This window comes from Trichomonascus vanleenenianus (genome assembly GCF_965637985.1).
Source record: "Trichomonascus vanleenenianus strain CLIB 3782 genome assembly, contig: TRVA0_037S, whole genome shotgun sequence".
In the NCBI taxonomy this organism is placed as follows: Eukaryota; Fungi; Ascomycota; class Dipodascomycetes; order Dipodascales; family Trichomonascaceae; genus Blastobotrys; species Blastobotrys vanleenenianus.
In genome coordinates, this window is record NW_027481850.1 from 90,379 (window position 1) to 114,236 (window position 23,858).

A 23,858-nucleotide genomic window follows, 5' to 3' on the forward strand; every position below is an offset into this window, starting at 1 on the left:
CCGAGCTATAAGGTCTCTGCGAAGCGGAACACAGATGCGAGCCTGGGGTCAGTAGCTGTCGCTTAACAAGAGATCCAGTTGTGGGTTCAACAATTATTTGTATGGTTCGTGTGTTTAAAATGTTTACTTAGAACAACAGCTTCGATTAAATGATTGAAGACTGAAGACCCGACCATTAAATGTGGCAGTGTCGAGTAGTTCTCCTTACCTTATGTGGTAAGACAGTGGTGAGGTCCAAATGAGCTAAAAGATTGCCATTCCAATAAAATCCAAGAGAGTCTCCTGGTCAGTAACGGTTGGTTTTGGTTTTTGGTTTTCCTTTATCATATTAAACATGAATTTTATCGAACTACGTTAACAAGCAATGGTCTTCAATTATGAAACACCTGTACCAAGGAAGATAATAACTCGTGTATGTCTCTTGAAAGAATGCGGCTAATATTGCAAATGAACCTTATGAAATAGGACGGGAATGGTGCCGTATGAGGCGCTCAGTGGTTTTCCATCGTATTGGTGAGGCTGGAATGGTTCAAATTCACCACACAGGGGGTTCCGCAGTTACTCCTAATTCGGTGTCATACATGGATCTTCGCAGATATACATCCAATACCTGGTTTTTGACAATACCGGCCGCTAAAAGCGAAGTTATAGAGTATCATGTAATGCAAAACATGTTGTTTTCTTAAATCATTATATAAAGAGTCCCAATAACAGGTACAATTAGAACTGAAGTCATCATTTTGGTGCCGTGAGTGTATTTAGAAGGCGGTAAGGCCGAAGGAAGCCACAATGACAGCAGCAAGGCCAATGAGAGCCTTGGATGGAGTAGTGCCCACGGCGGCACTTTCGGCACCAGAGGCGGTAGAATTGCCAGAAGACAGGCCAGAGGCAGATGGCTCAGAAGAAGATTCAGTAGCCTCGGCAGAGCCAGAGGCCTCAGAGCCGGAGCCAGAAGCCTCAGAGGAGCCGGATTCGGATGGGAGAGCACCAGAGCCAGAAGCCTCAGCGCCAGAGCCAGATGGCTCAGAACCAGAGCCAGAGGCCTCAGAACCGGAGCCAGAGGCCTCGGCACCAGAGGCACTGGCAGCACCCGAGGCGGCCTCAGTAGGGGCAGCAGCACCGGAAGCACCGGAGGCACCAGCGCCAGAAGCAGCAGCACCAGAAGCGGTAGCTATTTTACATGTTAGCATCCAATCACACACATCCCATGACATTTGGACAATCAAGTCCATTAAACGTGGGCAATTAAAGGGAACTTACCTGGAACAGTGGCGACGGTAGAGCCAGCAGCCCCAGAGGCGTCAGAGGCACCGGCGGCGGCGGAGCCAGCGGCACCACTGACAGCAGCAGAGGCACCAGACGCGGCAGCAGCCAAGGTGGTAGCGACGCCAGAGGCGGCAGCAGAGATATCAGAAGCGGCAGAAGCGACAGCAGACATTATGATATTAATAAGTTATAGTAGAAAGAAAGGTGAATCTTTTTCAAGTCTTCTTAACGAATGTTTCGAATAGTAGTACTCAAGACTAGACTGAGAAGAGAACAATTGGCAGCGAAGACGGGTCCTTTTATAATTGAAAGACGACCAGCCCCCTTGCTCAGAAAAAAACGGGCTTCAGGTACAGCACTTGGACGAGCCAAAACAAAACATGGCAAAACAAATGCCTCTTCAGACGTAATGCGTCCACAATTGAATGGTGGCTTGGTTGTAATATGCACGAGTGTGGATTGATGTGTGATTGTTGTCGATATGTGTGCTACATGGGTCTACATGTGTATATGTTTTCCCCAGAAAAGCAATTGAAACCTGCATCGAGCGCAGCAAATACCGCCGTCATGCCTTTACAAGCGCTGAATTTTACGACGGTATGCCGGGGACCCCTTATTCCTGGCATTCTTGTTGGGCCGTCAACGTCTTCCATGGTCGGCATCCGGCCATTGTTTTGTCAAGCAGATGCACAACCAGCTACGCATACTCCTTGTGCATCTCAAATCGTGGCTCAGACTTGCAATCTCCCCGGTCTCGCATCTACCGATGGTTAAGAGTCTGTGTGAGATGCTGTAACAGGGCATACTCGCCCCAATGGGCCACGACCCTGCGCTACATATCGTCCCATAGGGAAGGTGGTGTATGCAGCATATGTAGGGATCGACAGGAGTAAGATGCAAGCAACCCCGAGATAGGCGCGAGCGTAGGGAACACTGCCTACTAGCAAAGCAAGGGAGAAACTCATGTAGAGGTTGCCATATAGGGTTGGACGCCTGCATCCGCCAAACCGCGTTTTTTCAGAGCTATGACGCCATGGCCGCAAACCATTACACTCTTTTCTGCGTGTACTCGGTACCACCCAACCATCAGGTTTGAACCGATTCAGGCGAGTAGGCACGTCTCTTCTATTGTTAGAAACAACGCTTCTTAAGGGAGGGAGGGCCTAGAACCTGTCCCAAGCCTTGGGGCTGGTGGCTTTTCGAGGGCCAGCCCTCGAGCTCCCGTGGCTCCGCTGCGCGGAGGGATTGGTCCGAAACAGCGCCGCAGACAGTGGGGCTGTGTTACCTACCCTGCAGCGTGCCTCTTCAAATGGCTGTAGCCCACGGACTTATACGAATGGCTGCAGATTGCCCTGCCTTTCCTGTACGGCGCAGGTGTACTAAAGGGGGGCATTCCACCACTATTTCATTGTCTGGGGGCTCTGGACTCTCCAAATAAGGATCCTCTTGGCATGTCTCCATCATTTCATTGTCCTAGGCTCCGGGTTTTCTAGATTTGGTCCTCTCCTGTGAATAGCTGCACGTTTTGTACATTAATTCGGCTCGTATTATGCCAACGTAGTTAATGGAGCACGCATTAATCGTCGCGCCCCCGCTCGGACGTTTCAAAAGTGCAGTCACGGAGCGTGTGGACATTTACTGTGCAATTGGGAGTTTAACAGTAATTCTCAGTACTATGGACCGTTGAGGTCTTTTGGGAGGAAAGCTCAGTGGTAGAGAGAAAAGGGGGGAGAGCGGAAATGGAGAGAAGTTGGGAGGATACGTAGTGCGTGGTGCCCGCACTATGGGTGGAGGAAGACTCCCAAGCGGAAAAAAAATGTAGTGAGAGTGAAAATTATTGAATTTTCCTCTCCAACCCACCACCAGAGTTCGACAACCAAACCATCATCAACCATGGGTGCCTACAAGTATCTTGAAGAGATCCACCGACACAAGCAGTCTGATATCCACAGATTCTTGCAGCGAGTCCGAGTCTACGAGTACCGACAGCAGCATGTCATCACTCGAGCTCCACGACCAACCTACCCAGAGAAGGCTCGAAAGCTCGGCTACAAGGCCAAGCAGGGCTACGTGATCTACCGAATCCGAGTCCGACGAGGCAACCGAAAGCGACCTGTGCCAAAGGGTGCTACCTACGGTAAGCCAACCAACATGGGTGTCAACCAGCTCAAGTACCAGCGATCTCTGCGAGCTACTGCTGAGGAGCGAGTTGGCCGACGAGCTCCAAACTTGCGAGTCCTCAACTCCTACTTCATTGGTGCCGATGCCACCTACAAGTTCTACGAGGTTGTCCTTGTCGACCCATCCCACAAGGTCATTCGACGAGACCCACGAATCAACTGGATCGTCAACCCAGTCCACAAGCACCGAGAGGCCCGAGGCCTCACCGCCATTGGCAAGAAGAACCGTGGTATCCAGAAGGGCCACTTGTTCAACAAGACCTCTGCCGGCCGACGAAAGACCTGGAAGCGACACAACACTCTTTCCTTGTGGCGATACCGATAAACTTCTTGACTTGTTTGTTAAGGGGTTATCTTTTGTTGTAAAATTTACATAATGAAAGACCAAAAAGCAATCGGTTACCTCATTGATATGAACAAATCACAACTCGTAGTACAAAGTATTTATGCTGCTCATACAAATTGATGAGTTCAAATCATGAAATTTTGACACGCTGTTAACAGTTGACGAGATAAATACTCATTCACAAAATGTACCCGTTCCGCTTAATTTTTTTTTTGAATATGCTCTTAATGATGGTGGCTCGTTCAAAGAATTGCGAGAGCTTCAAATTTGATTGCATGCAACTGGCTACTGTACTGAAAGTACTAATCAATTGTTTATTCAAGTTATGTTCATTAGCTAGTATATAATGTCCCGCCAATCATTGCACTGGATCTCATCCGGGTCCACGAAGGGATGACCTTAGCGTAATCAGAGATTAGCAGAAGATCCACTGCACCCAAGATTGACTGGTTTGATCTCCAACCTAGCAAGCCGATTATTCACATACGTCCTGGGCAAACTCCGATAGAGGGTCCGCCTCATAGGAATGCTTTATAGCTTACAAAATGGCTGTTAAAAATGCGTTAAAGAGAAAGAAAATTTGGGGGGTCGGACTTCATTTATATAGGGGGTAAATTTTTTTCCGTCGCGGTAAAATATTTTTCACTTCCGGGTAACAAGCATCCTCGGCCCTTATCAGCCCTCATTGCCAGCCGCTCGCGTTACATCACACTGAAGCTACTACTGGCAGTAGACTGGAAGTACATAACCATAGAAGAACAATGTAGTTGGCAATATGTGGTAATATCAGGTATCAGTGGTAATACGGCTATTCATGTATTGGTGGTTGTAAGTGATAATAGCGAGTACGTATCTAGTATGTACTTAGTGAGTACTGAGTAATACGGTAACTAGCAATGAGTTGTACCGTAACCAGTAACTGGTAAGTAGTGAGTAGTGAGTAGTAAGTAGTGTAAGCAGCGGGTAGTAAGTGATACTGTAATCAGTGAATAGCAAGTAGTAAGCACTAAGTACAGTGTAGTATTTAATGAGTAGTACCTACAATAGGTAGTACATGTGTAGTGGTATAAGTTAATAGTAATTGAAAGTAGCAATAGTACCGCAAGTAGTTAATGTAGAACCCGTGTAAGAGTAGACCGATTCAGTTGACTCAATGGCAAGCAGAGAGTCTTGAAGCATGTATACTACCCACAGCTAACCCCTCCGCGAAGCGGAGCCACGGGGAGTTTGAGGGGCTGGCCCCTCAACAACCTAGTCTCTCAGCCTGGCTAAAAAGTCTCCAAACGGGTAACCAATCAATCTTACAGCAAAAGTCATTACAACAAGCAATAGAAGAGGTGGCTACTGGTCGGGGCCAGGCGCGCCGAAATCTGCGCAGTAGGACACCGCGCGGGTGGGTGCAGCCGTATCATGTAGGCCCATCATTGGTCCAATAAGGGACGCTGGATGCTCCGAGGAGACGAAAACAAGGCACGAAAAAAGAGCCAAAATGAAAGAAATATACAGAATTTGCCGCAAATTTACCGGCGGATTAGCTAGGCCAAGTGCATATATATATACACTTAAGGCAATGAATAGAGCGTGGTGACCAATGTGTGACCGGAGGACTATAATGGCCTAAAAGCAGGGCTGCTGCATAAGCTTCTTTTTCTTCCGGAGACCGCCTTACCGGTACCCAAGGAGGGAAAAAAAAAGACCTGCAACAGGGACCGGAAACCTTTCACATCTACCCTCTACCTCACAATAATGACCAAGACTGCCATTATCTCGGTTTATGACAAGACGGGTCTTTTGGACCTGGCCAAGGGGCTTGTAAAGAACAAGGTGCGCCTGCTGGCCTCTGGCGGTACTGCTCGGATGATTCGAGATGCCGGGTTCCCAGTCGAGTAGGTTTATTATGGGTTAATTGGTCCAGTTGGACGAGCTAATTGAACACTGTAGGGACGTCAGCGCCATCACCCATGCCCCGGAGATGCTCTCGGGCCGTGTCAAGACGCTCCACCCCGCCGTCCACGGAGGTAAGTAGACCAAAGTATGATGTGTGTGCGAAATGAGTCACTAACCCTCGATTAGGCATTTTGGCTCGAAACATCGAGAGCGACGAGAAGGACCTCAACAAGCAGGGCATTGAGAAGGTCGACTTTGTCGTGTGCAACCTCTACCCGTTCAAGGAGACCATCTCCAAGGTCAATGTCACCATTGAGGAGGCCGTCGAGGAGATTGACATTGGCGGCGTGACCCTGCTGCGAGCCGCCGCCAAGAACCACGCCCGAGTCACGATCCTGTCCGATCCAAACGACTATTCGCTCTTCCTCGAGGAGCTCGACAAGGGTGAGATTTCGCAGGAGTCGCGCAACAACTTCGCGCTCAAGGCTTTCGAGCACACCGCCGAGTACGATGCCACCATTGCTGACTTCTTCCGAAAGCAGTACTCCGAAGACGTTTCCCAGCTGCCGCTGCGATACGGCGCCAACCCCCACCAGAAGCCGGCCCAGGCCTACGTCACCAAGGGCCAGCTGCCGTTCAAGGTGCTATGCGGCTCGCCGGGCTACATCAACCTGCTGGACGCCCTCAACTCGTGGCCGCTCGTCAAGGAGCTCTCTGCTTCGCTCAACCTGCCAGCCGCCGCCTCGTTCAAGCACGTTTCGCCAGCAGGTGCCGCTGTCGGCCTGCCGCTGACCGAAGAGGAGAAGAAGCTCTACTTTGTCTCTGACATTGAGAACCTGTCGCCATTGGCCAATGCCTATGCCCGGGCCCGGGGCGCCGACCGAATGTCTTCGTTTGGTGACTTCATTGCTCTCTCCAACAAGGTCGACCTTGCCACCGCCCAGATCATCTCCAAGGAGGTGTCGGACGGTGTCGTCGCCCCAGGCTACGAGCCAGCTGCTCTCGAGCTGCTTAAGAAGAAGAAGGGCGGCAAGTACTGCGTCCTCCAGATCGACCCTGATTACAACCCAGACCCCATTGAGACGCGGCAGGTGTACGGCATTTCCCTCTCGCAGAAGCGAAACGACGCCGTCATCAACGCCTCTACCTTCCGGGAGATTGTCTCCGCCAACAAGGACATCACCGAGCAGGCTCTCGTTGACCTGACCGTAGCCACCATTGCGCTCAAGTACACTCAGTCCAACTCGGTGTGCTATGCCAAGAACGGTATGGTCATTGGTCTTGGCGCCGGCCAGCAGTCTCGAATCCACTGTACTCGACTGGCTGGTGACAAGGCCGACAACTGGTGGCTGCGACAGCACCCGCGGGTTACCGGCTTCAAGTGGTCCAAGGGCGTCAAGCGACCAGACAAGTCCAATGCTATTGACCTCTTCGTCTCCAACAACATCCCGACCGAGGGCGCAGAGAAGGAGGACTACGAGTCCAAGTTCGTTGAGGTGCCAAAGCCGCTGACCGCTGAGGAGCGAAAGGAGTGGCTCTCCAAGCTCACCGACGTGGCTCTTTCTTCGGATGCCTTCTTCCCATTCTCGGACAACGTCTACCGAGCCGTCAAGTCCGGTGTTAAGTACATTGCTGCTCCAAGTGGCTCTGTGCAGGACAAGCAGGTGTTGGCTGCCGCTAACGAGTTTGGCATTGTCTACGTCGAGAACAACATTCGACTGTTCCACCATTAATTTTGTCTTGAGCGGTTATGGACAGTTACACATATTGATATCTCTAGCCTTGTATTATGTATCTTATTTGAAAAAATTTACCTAAACATTCTTTTATCTTGAAACGTCATTTCGCTTGGCATTTTGTCTATGTTGAGAAATAGCATTCGACTGTTCCGCGATTTTTTTAATGGTCATAACACACACATACATATTTTGCTATATCTGCCTTGCGTTGCGTTGAAAATTGTCAAAAATATATGCTTCAATATATTGATAATGTACCCCGGACTTTACATGATACGGTAGATGGTGTGTCTTACAGATCCGTAGGCGATCCGTCGGATCTTTGGACATTACCCCTGCGGTGAGCGCGTCTCCAACAAACGTTTTCATGACCTCAGGGGCTACTTCAGATTCAGTATCGTCTTACTTTGAAACTCTCTACAGACTAGTTGGGTATGCAATGAGCATCATGGTTCTGCTTTATCCCGCGATACCGGTAATATACCAATGCAATTCAAATAATTATCTACGGTAACCCGTGTCTCTCTTCCAGTGTCTAGAAATTATAAGCATTGCGGGTAGAGATTACGAGTCTCGTATTATCAAAACAGTTAGGGTATTATGTGGTCGAAAAAATATTCAATTGATGCAAAATATCATTGTTAAATGTTAGCTAACCGGTTAGTTAAATCATTCAAATTGTATACGAGGTTTGTACCTCTAACTGTATTGATCAATTCACTTCAGTCAATCCGAATGCTTAATCGCCGATGCCAATTCGAGTAACAAGGTAAAACATGGTGATAAAAATAATGATCTGGGTTGATTTTTATCTTATCAGGATAAAGTCCGCTACCCCCCCAGAGCGATTGTAAGCTAAATACACATTATATTACAGACAAGAAAGCAAGCGGAAGAGGGCATGTGAGGTCCCCAATTATGCAACACCGGGTCTTTAGTCACAGACAAGAAAGCAAGCGGAAGAGGGCATGTGAGGTCCCCAATTATGCAACACCGGGTCTTTAGTCTAGGTTACGTCGAGAAGTGTAGTACCAGAATGAAAGAAAGGCGAATAAATATATATGTACATCTATGAGAGCTCCAAATCAGCCTGCAAGGCAACAGAGTCTTCCTCCTCCAACAAAACCTCCAAAATGATCATGCCCAAAATACTCGACGGAACTGCGTGCAGTAAATGTATATGAAGCCCCTTGGTCCAAGCACGAAGCCATCCGTTTTCTCTAATCAAATTCCTCGCAACGCGGACAATACTCCGATGGTCGTCAGGACGCAGAGACTGAATTTCGTTCGCCGCAGCCAGCTGCTGACGCGTCTTGACCACGGACAACAGATTACACAAACTTGACGCCACTATCGTTGCCAACCCCGAGGAACATGCATACTGCCAGGGCCCCGGTGGCATTCCTAGCCGCTTTTTGGCCTCTTCGTACACGCCCCACCAAATGGCCGATCCCGGCAGGTAGACAGCCACGCCCATGAGATACCCTCGGTAGAACCCTCGTAGCCCCTCCGTGGCATACACCTGGCGGATTACCTTGGATGCCCGCTCAATCTTGGTGCTTCGAATGAGCATGAGGCGGCCCTGGACAACCTCCATCGGCGTCCACAGCACGCTGCTGCACATCTCAGCGAGCCCGCCGCTGACAAGATACGTCGCGATCGAGTCAGCGCCCAGATATGGCGCCAGCGACCGTTTCAGCTGCTTGTAACACACTAGATACGTCGCAAAAGCAGGGGTAGTCATCGTGATCGCCGTCGTCAGGCCGCGATAGTACCGCAGAAAAGAAAATTTAAAACCCTTCTCTGCCGACGTGACTCGCAGAGTGAGCAAGGTTTGCACTATCCGTATTGTTAGTTTCTAACGCTCGCCGTGTCTATCGTATCACTTACGAGGGTAGAAGGTGACCTCACTGACTAGTGAGCTAGCCCTGCAAACAAAGCGGTTAGTAGAGACAGACAGACAGGAAAGACGCCTGAGGAGAACGAACATACACAGAGGCGCTCACCGTTTGCACATCCATCAAGGATTCCTGTAGTGGTATGTAATAATAATTCGAATCCGGCACAGTGGCTAGCTGGTTTATCTTTGACCAGGGTCGCGCGACGGAACATCCACGCCTCATTACACAAGCAGACCAAACCGGAAAGACAGTCGAGCCGACCGACAAAATATAGGGGGGCAGCTATAAAATTGACACGTCGAGGGCCTTCCATGATGCGTTCCCAAGAAATAGAGGTCGAAAGTTCAATGATGCCACTGAGTGATCACGAGCAGCTCGTGTTGGAAGAGCTGGAGAAGATCCTTATTACCGTCAAAGCCATCAACGAGAACGTCGAAGCGACGATATCGACTCTTGGCGGGCCTGGAGCAGCCGATATCAGCCCGACAAACGCCGATTATATGTCTGCCGTCGGCCAAACCGTCCAGTCGGTGCAGGGCTTGCTAGCAAAACTGGGCGTCGAAACAGCGACTGGATCTGAGTCTGCTGGACCCAGGAAACGGCCACAGCAAATCGCCACGCCTCAACGAGTATCCTCTTCGCCCAGATCTTTGAGCATTTCGCCCAGAAGCCCGCTTAATCCCATCGCCGAAGTCGAGCCTTTTGACTCGTGAATTTTTCGGTGAATCAAAACGCGCGGAACAAAACTTTCAAAAATCGCGTACGTGTAATCCAAAAGGATGGACTCAAAGACTTCTCGAGTGCTCGAGTCGTATCAGGATGAGCTGCTCGACCGTCGAGACGACTCTGACCGCGAGGAGTTGCAAGATGATGAAGACTTTATGGATCTGTTGGACGGGGATGATGACGCATTCATGAACGGGTACAGAGAGAAGAGGATGCAGGAGCTGGCCGCCAGCATGAAGTCGGCCAAGGAGAACATTTCGCAAGGGTATGGGTCTGTCACCGAGGTGTCGGAGAAGGAAGTATTAGAGACGACCACTGGAGAGGCAAAGTACTGCATTGTGCATTTCAAGGTCAAGGGGTTCAAAAAGTGCCAGACCATGGCGGAGAAGCTCAGGATCCTCGCCCGGAGACACGTTCAGACGCGATTCCTCGAAGTTGAGGCCCCCGAGGCCCCGTTCCTTGTCACCAAGCTCAACATCAAAGTCCTCCCGTGTGTCATTGCATATGTTTCTGGCAAGGAAGTTATGCGGTTTGTCGGGTTTGAAAAGCTGGGCAACGGCGAGGACTTTCCGCCCGAAGTGCTCGAGCGTCAGCTGTTCGCAGCGGGCGCCATTCTGCGCAAAGCCAACGATCTCTCTCGTCCGGTGGGACTGCGAGCAGGCAAGGTTATGCATTCTGGGATTAACGATGATTATGACGATGTTTGGGATTAACTGTAATTGGTGAATAATAATGTACAAATTGAATTGGACTTAATTGGCAATTCTGCTGATTGATTGCCCCTGTAACGGCTACTTGGCGATGCCAATTGATAGGAGCCTTGGAAGGGGGGGGGGGGGGGGATGCTTTTTTGCATAGGCTAGAATGGATGAGAATGCTTGGATAGGCTAAGGAATAAACAGTTGAAGGCTAGAAATGTTGTGAAGATGTTGTTTATGTGGCGGCTAACACCACTTGCAGAAACATCGCGGAGTGGAATTCTGATTCGCCTTCTCATTAGTAGCAACATAACTGTGGTGACGCTCACGTTCCTCTCGTGCCCGATAGACATCGTCGCCTAATCGCGGCTCTGACATAATCGTACGAATCATATGCTTATTATTGCGGTCAGCCAGCTTCTTTCTAAACCACAACAGCGACTGGCGATAGGCGTTCCTAGCCCTCTCTTGGAACGCAGAGCTCTGCGACAATCTCCGACTAGACGTGCCGCTCGTATTGACCGCGGAACGCTGATCTATAGTTGAATGCGCCCACGACGGCATTTGCGGAGACGCGAATAGCAGGCCGTCGCTGCGGATCGGCTGAAGGGCGATAGGAGCCAATGGCGACTCAGAGTTTGGCTCCAGAAAGCTGTACGGACGATCGCGTGCCTGCCTAAGGTCGAAAATCCGGCCCTTGTCTTTCGACGAGCTCCCCGGGACCGACAGCGTCGAGGCCGATTTACTGGCCATTGTCCAAAAATCCTATATGAACTGATCTTTGCGTTGATTGTCTTGAGTTAGATGGAGAAAGCTTATTTAATCATTCAATCCCCAGAGCTCGGAGACTGGGGGACCAAAGTGTGATCAGTCTTGATCGGGAGGCCAGAAGTCGACAAGATCACGTGAATCAGTACTTTACACCAGCCAGCCATTAAGTACTAGCTAGCCAAGGTTTAGCCTACGGAGATAAGAGCAATAGCAAGTTGAATTAATTTCTACTATTATCTGAAAATATGTGAAAGGTTGCCATGGAGCGTTGGTATTATTGGTAAGATGGGGCTCTCTACTAAGAGTGGTCGGAAGTCGACCAGCCACTCTACCTGAGCATGGAATACCAACCATTTCCTTAACAGGCCAGCATCGTAGATCCAGTTTTCTAGACAAAATAGCTGAAAGTAGTTGTAAAAGGCCCTCGGGGGGTGTTTGCGGTCTTTTTTCGCGGTTGGGCGTGCTTTTTTAACCACGGGTATTATGGTAACTTTGCAACGAGTCGAATCAATGGGAATCTCCACCTCAAAGTAAGCCGTCAAATGAGCTGAAATTTGTAGGCAATAGGTAGAAGCTTGTAGGCAAATTGGTGGCATTTCTATATTGGCCAAGCTCAGGCGCTATACAGCGCCAAATGTGCAGCGTCTGCACAGTAATATGCACAATTCGAAGGACCCATGTATCCAGCTTTAAATTGCCCTTCTCAAACAAGTAGGGCGCTTTTTTCACTGCATTCACATAGCTGTGCACGAGAGGACGTCCTGGAACCGCACTGTCCGCAGTTGATGGGTACCAAAGGGTACCTTCCGTGGCTGATCACGTACTTTGTTAGGCATACTGGACAGACACAGACGGGGCTCCAGCAGTACACTATCAATGCCGACACAACCACCGTAGCGATAACAAGTAAAACGGGAAGTGCGATATTCGGCAACATGTTCTGATATACCATAAGTAGGAGAGATTGTAATTGTTCAAGGTGAAGAAATCCCAAGAATTCAAAGTTTGTCAGAGCTCAGCCGCTAGCTGGTATTAGACTTTTACTAAAAAAGGCAGCCTTGAAGATGATACAAGTAGAGTTCTTTGGCTGACTTTAAGATGATACAAGTAGGGTTGTTCTATTCTATTCGGCAGCTAGGATGCGTTCGATATATATATATATATATATATACTTCACTCATACAGTGATGTAAAGGGTATGCCGTAGGTATACCGTTTACTTAAATAAGAACGAGCGACAACGCCAGTTACTCTCCTGGTCGGGCGGCATAAAATCCGTTGATAAAGAAAAAATAAAAATAAAAACCGTAGCTAGGGCCAATCCCTATATTGTCGACGCTACAACCAACAGAGCCTGTCTTGAATGGACCATGAAATTTCAGGTTGTTGAGATGGCAAGTTGACATGTTGCCGCATCGGGGGTTGACAACGCCTATCACAACTGTCAGCTCGCAGATCGACTTGCGTTAAATTAAATTACCCATACACTACCAGTTACCCTTTTTGAACTCCTGAGATTTCTACCGACTTACGTAAATTTCGTTATGCTTGCGTAATTTATTTTTTGTTTCCAGAATGGTGCTATTTGAATTGACTAGGATTGATGGGCTTGGATTGATTTTTCTCGATTATCAAGGCCAGCCGGCGTCACATTCGTCAAGGTACTATAGACACGGGTACCATACATAAATATTATATATGTAGTTCTTTTAATAAGACACATGACCGGAATCATTAGGGGAATGTCAGTGGGATCATTAGGGGAGAAGGGGGGTGAAATGTCAATGCTTCTATGCCAAAGAGAGACCCCTTGCAAGGTCAGACCAGGCCACCTCGTTAGTATCTGACGCCGCAGTGTTGCCGAGAGCAGCGACTTTCTTTGCGACTGCAGTGTCTCCCGTATGGAGGGCCCGCATGAGCATCACATCCCTGGCAAGCGAGGCAAGCGAGGCAGAGCCAGAAGTGGCCACGCTCGATAGCACCTCGTACAGCACCCGTGATTCTGCAGCATTAAGCGGCATATTTGCCAGCCGCCACACGTTCTTGCGGTCCCCTTGTAGCGAATAGTCGACAATGGTCGCGAACAGGCTCTCTTTGGCCTCGGGTGAGGCAGCCCGCACGAATCCCAACGCGCTGTGCAGCGAGACCTGGCACAGCGTCTCGACGTAGTACCCCAGCACCGTAGCGTCTACCAATTTCGGCTGGGTCGCGCAAATATACTGGATAACCTCGGATTGCCGAGCCGTGGGCGGAGCCTTCTTGACGTATGCGCCCACGATCTTCTCCGGAAAAGTCGATGCCGTCTCTGGATAGCTCAGATGCACCAGCGCCTTTGCGAATTCGAGCTGGTCGAGGTACCAGAATCCGCGAATCAGCTCCTTATACCCTCTAGGCATGTCAATCTCGCTGGCGAAGAACTCGGCCAGGTTATCCCCGTCGGTGAGCTCCGGGTCGTAATCAAGAAATAAATAGTACACCAGGCAGGCCTGGTTGAGGCGCTTGGAATTGTCCCGCTCGATCTTCTGGATGAGCTCTATTAGCGCGTCTTTGCTCTTGGGCGGGTATGCGGCTTGTATTCGGTCTGCGGTGAGCTCTGCGACGAGGGTGTCAAAAAAAAGGGACCCCAGCTGGCTGCGCCGCGATTCGACTTTCGAAGTGAACTTCTGGTCATATGGAGAGACCTGTAATGAGCTCACCAGTGCCTCAGCAAACGACATACTTGAATATTTTTTCAGTGGTGGTGGTGGGTCGGGTTGGGATTGATATCGACACACTCCGCTATACCTGCCTCTCACCTTCTTGATAGGCAAGCCTCTCAAACGCCTCGTTAAGCGGAGATCATTTGGTGCCATTCACAAGTATGTGTTGGAATACTGGTTTATTGGATCAAAAGTGCGTTATTTATTGTGTTTCAAGCTACGGGTACTTGGTAGTTATCGAGTCGCACCATATCGGAAGTTATGGTCATTCAGTTAATTGAATAGTATCTACCAGTGAAAGCTGAAATAACGGAATTATGATGTAACCAGTTTTGAAAAGTCCTCATATGCCCCCCAGCACGCTTTGCAAAGCCAGTTAACTGCCAATGGAACACCAGTGCAATTCCAGTACCGCCAAGGTGATCTCCCTACCTGTACTCTCTTACAGTCCATATTGGCATGTTTTGGCAAATTTCGGTAATCGCTTACCATTAGAATCTATCGAATTGACGGTTGAAAGAGCGGGGATTCATTACTGTACTGGAAAAATGTGGAGCTAATAGAGCCTGATGCTCAATCCAGAAAGTTCGTATGCAGTAAGATTAATTACAATGTACCACGATAAGAATTCGGAGTGTAGTACCAAAAAATAACTAGCTCCACTTTGCAAGGGCCATTGAACTGTCGATGGCATACGGTGCACTCCAGTAATGGTACTTTTTTAGCAGAATTTATTAATAGTTATAGATATTCAAAACCACTGAATATCATAACCAGCTTCCCATGTAATATCCGAAGTGTCCTCCCTATTACACTTAAACTATACAATCCATGGAGGATATAGCCAATGGAGATGATTGGTATCTATTAAATTAAAGGCCAAAGGAGGGGAATGTTGCAATGCACCGCGATAAGAAATCGGAATAGACGTAGAAAAAACTCCTGCAAGGGTCTCACTTAGCAGTCATCTTTTATCCGAGAGTACCGATATTTGAAGTTAACCACCAACATGGCTCATTGATAATTCCGGTCCCTCCGCGGAGCTCGACAGCTGACAAGATTCAGCAAAACTACAAGCAATTGGAGAGACGAGATAGGTAGAAAGTTCGTCACAGTAGTCATTACATTACAGGGATAAATAATAATTGTCAGTAACAGATCACCAAATGATGCCCTCCATGGACGTATCGGAGTGGTGAGAAGGGTGGTGTTCCGGGACATAGCCCTCCTCCATCATTTGTATCCGTCTGCGCAGGTCGAGCATCTCGTGGGGCACCGGCTTGTGGGTCTCGAGAGAGCTGATGTTAGTAAACGCGTCGAAATTTTCACTCGCCGCCTGCTGGTCGGCAGCATGGGACTCCTCCATTATGAAGTTAAAGTCGCTGGAGTCAATGAGCTGCAGGTCCGGCCCGGGGCGGAAGTGGTTGCCTGAGCCTGCCGCCCAGGACGACGACACCGAGTGGTCTGTCATAAGGGACGCCGGCGAGTCGTCTTCTTGGCCACCTCCTGAGGTGGCGATGGGTGACCGCCCGCGGGTGTCAAACTGCGACGCCACGGGGAAGCTGCCCACCGAGGCGCTGCGGTCGGGGCGACCGTGCGGCATGGATATCGGCATGGAGCCGGTGCTCTGGGAGATGATGGATTCGCGGCGCTCCTGCTCGAGCTTGCGCCGACGCTCGACCTTGAGCTTGTTTATGTAGATGGCTGCCTCGCCGGACGGCCGGAAGATGCGCCCCATGTCGGTGCGCTCCATCTCGTCGCCCCCGACAATGTCGGCCAGCGTAGGGTATATCTCGTCCCAACACTCCCAGAACACAATGCAGATGGCGCCTTGGATGCGGTCGGCAAGGTCGCTGAGGATCTCCTTGTACTGCTTGATTTTAGTGTAGAGCGCAATGGTCGCCGGCAGCTGGCTCTTCTTGTCGCCGCCACCGGCCGACACCAGCGTGCCCTTGTTGTTTACGTGGTGGTGCATCCAGAACCGGATGAGCCGGTCGCGGTCGGCCATCGTCGAGATAATGGTCATGACCTTGGCCTGGGCTTCTAGTGACAGCACGGGGATAGCCGGCCGCCCGCCCTGACCGTTGAGGTGGGTCTGTTCTTGGAGTATCAGCGGCAGCACCGGTGTCGCGGCGTTGAGTACCCGAGTAATAAGGTTGATGCACCGGCGCCTCGCCTCGAGATCGCACTCGGGCACCAGCAGAGACCGGACAATGGGATAGTTGAGAATGGCGTCCTGGACCCGCACGTCCATCATGCCAGTGTTGAGCGTCGGCAGATACGCATCCAGCCGCGCCATTATCGCCGCCGACCCTGTCGTCGCCGTCGTTGTCGCGCCATGCCCTTGGTTCTGCATCGTTTGGTCGCTTGCTCACCTGGAATTTCGGGGAAGCGAACCACAACGTATTTATTTCACCGAGCCCCCCTCACTCCGCCTCCAAAACTGTGGGGTAGAAAGAGGCACCGTGCACCCGGGCTGCGACAGTAAAACAGGCTCCGATCGGCGTCCCTAGTGCGCGCGCGCCCGCGCCCGCACGAGCCTTTCCTCATCCGCCCCCTTGGCGTACGAGGACGGCCCGGGATCGCCGCACAATACCGTTTTTGCGGCCTGCCCATTGGCTGCCGCCTGGTCTGGTGGGCATCGCCAACCTCCTCCCCCTGGTTGTATTTTTTGTGTCATTCTGCCGGTTGTGAACATGCTATAGGTGCCGTATTCAGTCCTACGAATGCAAACGCCACTGGCGGGAGGCCCATTGACGGCGGAACGGGGCGGGATTTCGGCTTCTTCTGGTCCTTCTTTTTGCTAGACATTTTTTAAATTGTTGGGTAATCTGGGGGGTGATGATCCGAGTTTTCCAGCTGGGGGATGATCAAAGTCGGAGCCGGTGACACGGCGGACAATCTCGGGAGCTCTTCTTTGCGAGAAAAACATGGGGCAGGTGTCTGGGTCTAGAAACATAAGGTTCCACAGCCGTTAGGCAGTCTTAGTCAACGACAATCAGCGACAATCCTCTATAAGGAGCGAGAGAGAGTCATTCCCTCCGCTCCTGCACGCGACAAATGCACGTACGTAACCAGCCTCAGCCCGCGGGGCTTTCTCCAGACAAGCAAGGAGATGAGTGTTTTTTTTTGGCAATTTTTTTTGTTACTGATCCAGTTCTAGCATAATGCGTAATGTTGCATTGAGAGTCTGAATCGCAACGCTGAATCGTCATTCGACCGCGTCTTGGGGTATACAGTGTACAGTACGTGTAGTACGGAATTTCATTGAATTCCGCATGGAGGGGTCTGGTGGGGTGTAAGTATGTGTAGTACACTGTACTGTACTGCTTTCCAAGACTCATTTAAAGGATGCTCGTTTGACATTGCATTGCTTGTACAGTACCACAGTAGTGATAGTGTTGTGAAATTTTAGTTGAAAAAAAAAAGCTTCGTTGGTTGGGCGGCGCAGGGGAATTGCTTGGTGGAGAAAAGTTGGGACTTGCCTAGTATATATACTTGTGGGTTCGTCCGGGTAAGCATGTCGTGATAGTTGTGATAACAATTGTGATAACATGCTGGGGGCGATATCTCTCTGTTTCGAGACACGGGATGTCTTGCATGGCATTCTCTAGATATTCCAGGCTCTTCGGTTTTTACATTACTCGATGTGGTACACGTACATTTGCTGCAGTTTCCCCCCCAGTCCCCTCCTCCTCCGATCTCTATATAGCCTTACTCCTGATATAACTCCTGATGTAGCACTGTAGTGTATTGCCGTGTATGTCTAATACGCGTAGGTACGATAAGGCATCTTTGTGCTCGGTGTGCAAAAGCTGTATTACGAAGCTGCTTCGACCATGCATAATTCCGATTTCCTCGTGATTCAGCAGTCAATCGACTCGCATTGTTCCGAAATTAGTGTGATTAATTAAATTTCAGGTTTACTGAGTGAAATAATTCGGATTCCGAGCACTTTGTTGCGATTATTTGTGGAAATAACCCAGACCAGGTATCAATTGGTCGTAACGGATCTACATATCACCGTTACCTCCTACTCAGTCCCACCTTCGTTTTGTAGGTGCCTTCGCGCAGCGAACCACTACAAAACGAAGGTGGGACTGCGTAGGAGGTAAATATCACTACTATGTGTAAAAAGTTATAACCAAGTATTACCAACAGGCGTGCAAGCCGATATAATTGAATTTGTCAATTGAAATCGTTCGAATTCCGAATAATTGCTCCGATTGGGTTTTGCAATACCAGTAACTCGAATGCCGTATCGATTTTCCGAGATGATCTACGTATCATCGGTACGTAAGGACGAGGGAGTATCTCATACGGCTAGATGAATTAGGAATCAAATAGCTAGCATTCTGTTTTGATTGATCTTAGATAGTTTGTTGAACATGGCCCCAATCATCGTAAGGGACCGGTCTCTATTAAACTTACAAAAATAACAGTTAAACTAATAGCCGTTAATACGGATAGATGCAGTTCTATTGCTATTTCAAATACAACTATAAAAGGCCAAGATGTATGCAGCATGGTTTTACTCGAGTGCCATACTAGTACAGACACAAAAGTTCAGGAATATGCTGCCATAGACATGAAGTGGCCCGAGCTCACGCAAAAGCGGAGCTCAAGAGCCGCCTATTTTATATCGAATCCGTCGACAGGGGGCCGTAATGAAAGACTCGCAGATATCACTCGGCGCCACCTTAATAGAGACGGCTACCACAACGGAATCCCCACGGAAACGCAGACCAGACATGTCCAATGGTATCCCTATCTCCGTGCGAGCACGGGGAGATACAACGATGGTTCATGCCAGCCATTAGCGCGTTCCCAGGATCTTCTTCCAGTCATGGCGAAACCGCCTCCAGTGGCGCACTGATCAATCCTCCGCACGAGTGCCGAAACACCCAATTTCCCAGAGAGATCAAGTCCCTCCAGTCCATTGGACTCAGATTACTTTGAAGAAGGAGAAAAAAAATTTCAAACGTGCCGCTCGGTGAAGTATTTATATGCACAGCAATTTCCTCTTGCGTGCGCGTCAGGTCTGACAGGATCGCAGCTACACTGAATATCTCAGCACAACAACCGAGCAGTCTCAAATGACCTGCCGATGATGATGGCTGGCTCGTCCTATGGGCTCTTACCAAGCCCATAGCAGACCTTTACCGAGCGAAGTAGTGGATGCCTGTGTAGGAGCAAATCAGAGAGGTAGTGCAATAGGCCGGGAAGACGGACCAATGTGGGGTCCGATGAACCTGTTCGAAACCCGTTCCAATAATTAAAGGAGTTCGAAACCCGCCTCTTATCTCCATAATTGCATATAAACTGGCCAGTAAGAAATGGCATATGTACGTGAGTCTTAGCTTTTGCATTGTCTAGTCGTGCGTCCTCTCTCGGTCGGTGTATAGAAGCTAACCGTATGGAGCAGCCTCGCCGGTAGTTGCAGTATACAGGGTAATCACTGCCGTTTTTGCAACCACGGAGTTCCCGCATATGGTTAGTTGGACTGCAGATGTTTCGTTGATAGTCAGTGCGACCCGGGCCACCTGGTCTGAAGTCTGCTATAAGGGGCTACTAGCCTATAAGAGCTTTAGTAACCCGGTACAAACGGTATATAAATGAACCGCTGGTCGCAATACATTCCAGCCATCTAATCCAAGTTAGCGATCCTCTGGACGGGTAAACGTTTGGCGTGTTTTTATTTTACCCCGCGTTGCCCTACAGTGCTGCGTAGTTCGGTCTCCTTCAATTAGTGTATGAACCCAGCTTTTGAGAGGCTGCCAACAGAAATACTATGTTTAATATCCGATCATCTCGAAGGCGACACGGCCGGGTTCATCTCGACATGCCGCCGGTTTCACAGCATTGCAGCGTCGTCGCTTTACCAGTCCGTTAAGGTGCACCTCACCAGGGCCAGACCGCAGAAACACGACGGAGCTCTGTGGTGGAGCGACGTCGAGGCGTTGTACAATTCGACGGATGACCTCGTAGACCCCTGCCTTGCAGCGATCACCGAGCTCAGCCTTCAGGTGGATACTAGCGCATCCTTCAATGCGTCGCTCCACCTCAAGGAGACGAAGCGCAGGAAACTGGCGGCGTACATACTCCTTCGTGCCATTCCGTACAAGTGCGTGAGACTGCGCCGGCTGGAGATCTGCGTCACAGCGAACAGGCACTGCACGGCCATTGTCAGTGAGATGCTGGCGACCCTCAGTGACAGCGTCAAGGTTCGCCTTGTCATGATGGTTGACGGGTTCACCAAGGCGCCCAATGACCGGTACGTGTTCCCGAGCCACCCGCGCATTAAGCTCGTGATTCCTGTGCCCAAGACTCTCTGTTATAAGCTGCCCAACAACTTTGAGCATGTCAGTCTCGACTGCTGCGGTAATGCTGATGAATGTGCGCTGACAGTGCTCTTCAAACGGTCCACCTCGCTCAAGAGCGTCTGTGTGACGGCGTATGACCTGCTGCTTACCTCGCTATTATGGCTTCCTCCTTCAGTGACAGAGCTATTCGTGTCTGGACAATGCACATTCAAGTCTCCCTTGTCCACAATTCCTACATCATTGAGGAGGCGGCCGGTGGAAGGTGTAACAAGCCTTCACATTCCGTGCTGTGCTCAGAGATTGCTACGCTCTCGCACTTTCCCTCAGCTGGAAAGACTCAATATCACGGATACTAGCGACGCTGCCGATGGCATTCTTCACCTCATTGAATCCAGTCCAAAACTGCGCGAGATCAAGATGCACCAGTCGTTCCTGCCAAAGTTCTTCCGCATGCACCCTGCGATCAACGACGATCTTACGCTACTTGTATACGGGGCTACCGAGGAAATCCAGCTGAGCCGGTCGATGTACATGGCCAAGGTTGCTCAATTTATTATCGTTGCCGACTGCATGGGCCAGGTACCGTTGCTGGCTAAGCGGCTCGACGAGATGGACGACTACTATTTTGGAGAGGTTATTTTGTCCAGCCCCGAAGTAGAGTATGATGTTATTTTGCACTCTATCCGTTCCAAAAATGTCAAATTCATGCACGGTATGGATCTAATCAAGTACATGGGGCTCTCTCGGTTCGAACAGATTATCGGGAAGGTGGATGAATATAGCTAGCTAGTGAATCGACTTTGGAACACAATGAAAAAAAGAAGAGAAAAGATTAACAACCCCCCTCCTTCCCTGCAGCTCGCTTCGCAGAGGTTAATCTATCAAACTAGGGGACCTTTGCGGAGCCATGAGTGCTCATGGGCTAGCCCTCGGTTACCCTTTCACAGAGTTGTAGTTGGGGGAACCGGTTCCCCTAAGGTTCCACTACGCAGAGGAAACTAAAAACGGCGTATTTGCTCGTAAAACTACTATTAGTGATTTACTGCGCAGTTGTACTAACTGGTAGTATACATCGACTATACCATGGATCCAATTAGCTTGGTTGACGTGATAGCGACAAGCGTACGGCTGAACGCCGGTTGATACAATTTTTTATCAGACACCACCCAAATTTTTCACCGATAGGAACGATGCCAAAAGCAGAGAAATCAAAGCCGGAGACTTATTCTTTCATCAAAAAGCTGGCTGCCAACGGTAAGAGGAGTTATTTTGTATAGGATCACAGGCTAACTATAGTAGACCGGCCATCTCGAGATGAGGCACTGGAATCACTGACAAAATTCCTTACCACCAAGAGAAAGTTCGACAGCCTCGAGTTCCAGAAACTATGGATCGGACTGTATTATTGCATGTGGCACAGCGACAGACCGCGTACTCAGCAGCGGTTGGCTGATGATCTTGCAGGGTTACTGCTGGTGGTCCATGAGGTCAACTTCAAGACTTTTTATGATGCATTCTGGACGGTCATGAACCGGGAGTTCGACAAGATCGACAAGCACCGAGTGGACAAGTTCTATTTATTGGTCAGACGATACGTTGCCGCGGCTCTGCGGCGGCTGAAGAAGGAGTCCTGGGACTCTCAGTGGGTACAGGACTACAACGAGATCATGACGAAGATTCCGCTGAACCCAAGTGATCTCAGAGTTTCTAACGGCTTGCGGCTGCATATGTTTGATATTTATATGGATGAGATTGATCGAGTCCTACACGAGGATGGAGAAGAGGAGGTGGACTATGCGGCAGTACCGATAGAAGAGCTAATCAAGCCAATGCGAGAGATGGCAGAGAAGCACAAGCTAAAGCATATCCGACAGAATGCAGAGAAGTACGTTCTCGAGGATGCCAGGCTGATCCAATGGGGCGTTGTTGAGCCATCTAGCGACTCTGAAGATTACGATAGTGATGATGAATGGGGTGGGTTTGACTAGACATGTACTATTAATAATACACAATGACATTACAATAAATAGATTATACAAAAAAAACACCAAATTGCGGTCCATAACGGCTTATGACACATAATGGGGTCGGGGCCGTTTGGCGATGTTGGAATGGTTCTCATCCCATTGCCCGTGATCCTGGGGGTATCTCATTTTCCTAAATGGCTGGGACGATGGAACCGTAAATGACATGTCAATAGTGGCTCCTTCTGAAGTCTTTATGTCGTTCTGCTCAATAAATTGCTTCAATGCCTTGGCCGATTTGAGTCCGTCCAATTCAACGTATACCACACCATTGGACTGGCCGTTGACCTTCTGTTCGTCAAACAGCACAAGCTTAACAGACTCTTCTACGCCCGCGTCGACGGCCCAGCCTCGAACGTCTTCTTCCGTGGTCCACCACTCCAGATTCGATGCTATCACCGACCGCGATGGAGGATCTAGTGGTTTGTACTGTGGAGCTGGTGCTGGTACGGGCGCTGGCGGGGCGTCTATCTTCTCTGGCTCTGTGCTTTTATGGTGTGGGCGCGAGTACCCATCGTCCTCATCGTTCAAATCAATCTCATAGGCTACTGAAGACATGGAGCAGTATATGTCGAGGCAACCTCTTTCCCCTGTATTCTTCATCTAGTAAATAGGTGATACTGACATTTTTGGTGGGGCGGGGTGCGCGGCGGTTTCCTCCCAAACGCTCTCTCTCCGTTGAGGCAAAGGCATCATTTCGTGGCCTTTTTGCAACCACCACCCCCCCCCTTTGCAACACCCAACCATCTCGAATCAAAACCATCTACCTTCATTAGCCATGGCCGACGGATTGGAAAAGCTCACTGAGGTGCCAGTTGAATTCATCAAGGAGGGTACGACCTTCATCAACCGATGCACTAAGCCAGACAAGAAGGGTAAGTTTGTAGTTTGCTGCGGAGTGTGACTACGGCTAACACATCAATTTGTAGAGTACTCAAAAATTCTGAGAGCAGTCGGCGTTGGCTTCCTTGTTATGGGTGCTATTGGATACATTGTTAAGCTGGTAAGTGGAAGTTTGGAAACGCGAGGCGGGTTGTTAAAGCTAACCGGGTGATTTAGGTCCACATTCCTATCCGACATCTCATCACTGTCTAATGTATTGTATTCGTTTTTATTCGGCTTTTAGTATGTATTTGTGAATGTTTAATCTGCTCCGGTGCGACTAGCTGTGCTGTCCACGATGAAAATAGATTGATTAAAAAAGTAGCTTATTGCGTTATATTTATGTTCAATTGTTCCTCAAAGTTATCTACGCTGTAGAACAATGAAAAATGGTGTAGACTGAGGCATGGCTGGCA

At 49.5% G+C, this 23,858-nt stretch overlaps 13 protein-coding genes across 13 annotated transcripts; 7 read left to right on the plus strand and 6 right to left on the minus strand.

Annotated features, from left to right (window-relative positions):
* Positions 1-758: 758 nt before the first annotated feature.
* On the minus strand, positions 759-1,438 carry TRVA0_037S00958 (uncharacterized protein; the record flags this gene model as incomplete). Its single annotated transcript, XM_076686416.1, has 2 exons — positions 759-1,171; positions 1,261-1,438. The coding sequence occupies 2 exons, from the start codon at positions 1,436-1,438 to the stop codon at positions 759-761; spliced, it is 591 nt and encodes a 196-aa protein (XP_076539363.1).
* A 1,721-nt stretch (positions 1,439-3,159) lies between these two features.
* Positions 3,160-3,771, plus strand: RPL15B (ribosomal protein L15e; the record flags this gene model as incomplete). The annotated part of the gene is made up of 1 exon (XM_076686417.1): positions 3,160-3,771. The coding sequence occupies one exon, from the start codon at positions 3,160-3,162 to the stop codon at positions 3,769-3,771; it is 612 nt and encodes a 203-aa protein (XP_076539364.1).
* A 1,767-nt stretch (positions 3,772-5,538) lies between these two features.
* ADE17 (bifunctional purine biosynthesis protein Ade17p) lies at positions 5,539-7,412 on the plus strand (the record flags this gene model as incomplete). The annotated part of the gene is made up of 3 exons (XM_076686418.1): positions 5,539-5,678; positions 5,734-5,810; positions 5,866-7,412. 3 exons carry the CDS (start codon positions 5,539-5,541, stop codon positions 7,410-7,412), a joined length of 1,764 nt encoding a protein of 587 aa, XP_076539365.1.
* Positions 7,413-8,487: 1,075 nt separating this feature from the next.
* On the minus strand, positions 8,488-9,439 carry TRVA0_037S01024 (uncharacterized protein; the record flags this gene model as incomplete). The annotated part of the gene is made up of 3 exons (XM_076686419.1): positions 8,488-9,257; positions 9,309-9,346; positions 9,411-9,439. 3 exons carry the CDS (start codon positions 9,437-9,439, stop codon positions 8,488-8,490), a joined length of 837 nt encoding a protein of 278 aa, XP_076539366.1.
* A 227-nt stretch (positions 9,440-9,666) lies between these two features.
* On the plus strand, positions 9,667-10,032 carry TRVA0_037S01046 (uncharacterized protein; the record flags this gene model as incomplete). The annotated part of the gene is made up of 1 exon (XM_076686420.1): positions 9,667-10,032. The coding sequence occupies one exon, from the start codon at positions 9,667-9,669 to the stop codon at positions 10,030-10,032; it is 366 nt and encodes a 121-aa protein (XP_076539367.1).
* Positions 10,033-10,098: 66 nt separating this feature from the next.
* On the plus strand, positions 10,099-10,758 carry PLP1 (Plp1p; the record flags this gene model as incomplete). The annotated part of the gene is made up of 1 exon (XM_076686421.1): positions 10,099-10,758. One exon carries the CDS (start codon positions 10,099-10,101, stop codon positions 10,756-10,758), a length of 660 nt encoding a protein of 219 aa, XP_076539368.1.
* Positions 10,759-10,989: 231 nt separating this feature from the next.
* Positions 10,990-11,496, minus strand: TRVA0_037S01090 (uncharacterized protein; the record flags this gene model as incomplete). The annotated part of the gene is made up of 1 exon (XM_076686422.1): positions 10,990-11,496. One exon carries the CDS (start codon positions 11,494-11,496, stop codon positions 10,990-10,992), a length of 507 nt encoding a protein of 168 aa, XP_076539369.1.
* Positions 11,497-13,304: 1,808 nt separating this feature from the next.
* TRVA0_037S01112 (ELYS family protein) lies at positions 13,305-14,231 on the minus strand (the record flags this gene model as incomplete). Its single annotated transcript, XM_076686423.1, has 1 exon — positions 13,305-14,231. One exon carries the CDS (start codon positions 14,229-14,231, stop codon positions 13,305-13,307), a length of 927 nt encoding a protein of 308 aa, XP_076539370.1.
* A 1,141-nt stretch (positions 14,232-15,372) lies between these two features.
* Positions 15,373-16,569, minus strand: TRVA0_037S01134 (uncharacterized protein; the record flags this gene model as incomplete). The annotated part of the gene is made up of 1 exon (XM_076686424.1): positions 15,373-16,569. One exon carries the CDS (start codon positions 16,567-16,569, stop codon positions 15,373-15,375), a length of 1,197 nt encoding a protein of 398 aa, XP_076539371.1.
* Positions 16,570-19,966: 3,397 nt separating this feature from the next.
* TRVA0_037S01156 (uncharacterized protein) lies at positions 19,967-21,322 on the plus strand (the record flags this gene model as incomplete). Its single annotated transcript, XM_076686425.1, has 1 exon — positions 19,967-21,322. The coding sequence occupies one exon, from the start codon at positions 19,967-19,969 to the stop codon at positions 21,320-21,322; it is 1,356 nt and encodes a 451-aa protein (XP_076539372.1).
* Positions 21,323-21,726: 404 nt separating this feature from the next.
* RRP1 (Rrp1p) lies at positions 21,727-22,524 on the plus strand (the record flags this gene model as incomplete). The annotated part of the gene is made up of 2 exons (XM_076686426.1): positions 21,727-21,790; positions 21,836-22,524. The coding sequence occupies 2 exons, from the start codon at positions 21,727-21,729 to the stop codon at positions 22,522-22,524; spliced, it is 753 nt and encodes a 250-aa protein (XP_076539373.1).
* Positions 22,525-22,605: 81 nt separating this feature from the next.
* TRVA0_037S01200 (uncharacterized protein) lies at positions 22,606-23,118 on the minus strand (the record flags this gene model as incomplete). The annotated part of the gene is made up of 1 exon (XM_076686427.1): positions 22,606-23,118. The coding sequence occupies one exon, from the start codon at positions 23,116-23,118 to the stop codon at positions 22,606-22,608; it is 513 nt and encodes a 170-aa protein (XP_076539374.1).
* A 220-nt stretch (positions 23,119-23,338) lies between these two features.
* SSS1 (translocon subunit SSS1) lies at positions 23,339-23,655 on the plus strand (the record flags this gene model as incomplete). Its single annotated transcript, XM_076686428.1, has 3 exons — positions 23,339-23,435; positions 23,490-23,563; positions 23,620-23,655. 3 exons carry the CDS (start codon positions 23,339-23,341, stop codon positions 23,653-23,655), a joined length of 207 nt encoding a protein of 68 aa, XP_076539375.1.
* Between the last annotated feature and the right edge of the window lie 203 nt (positions 23,656-23,858).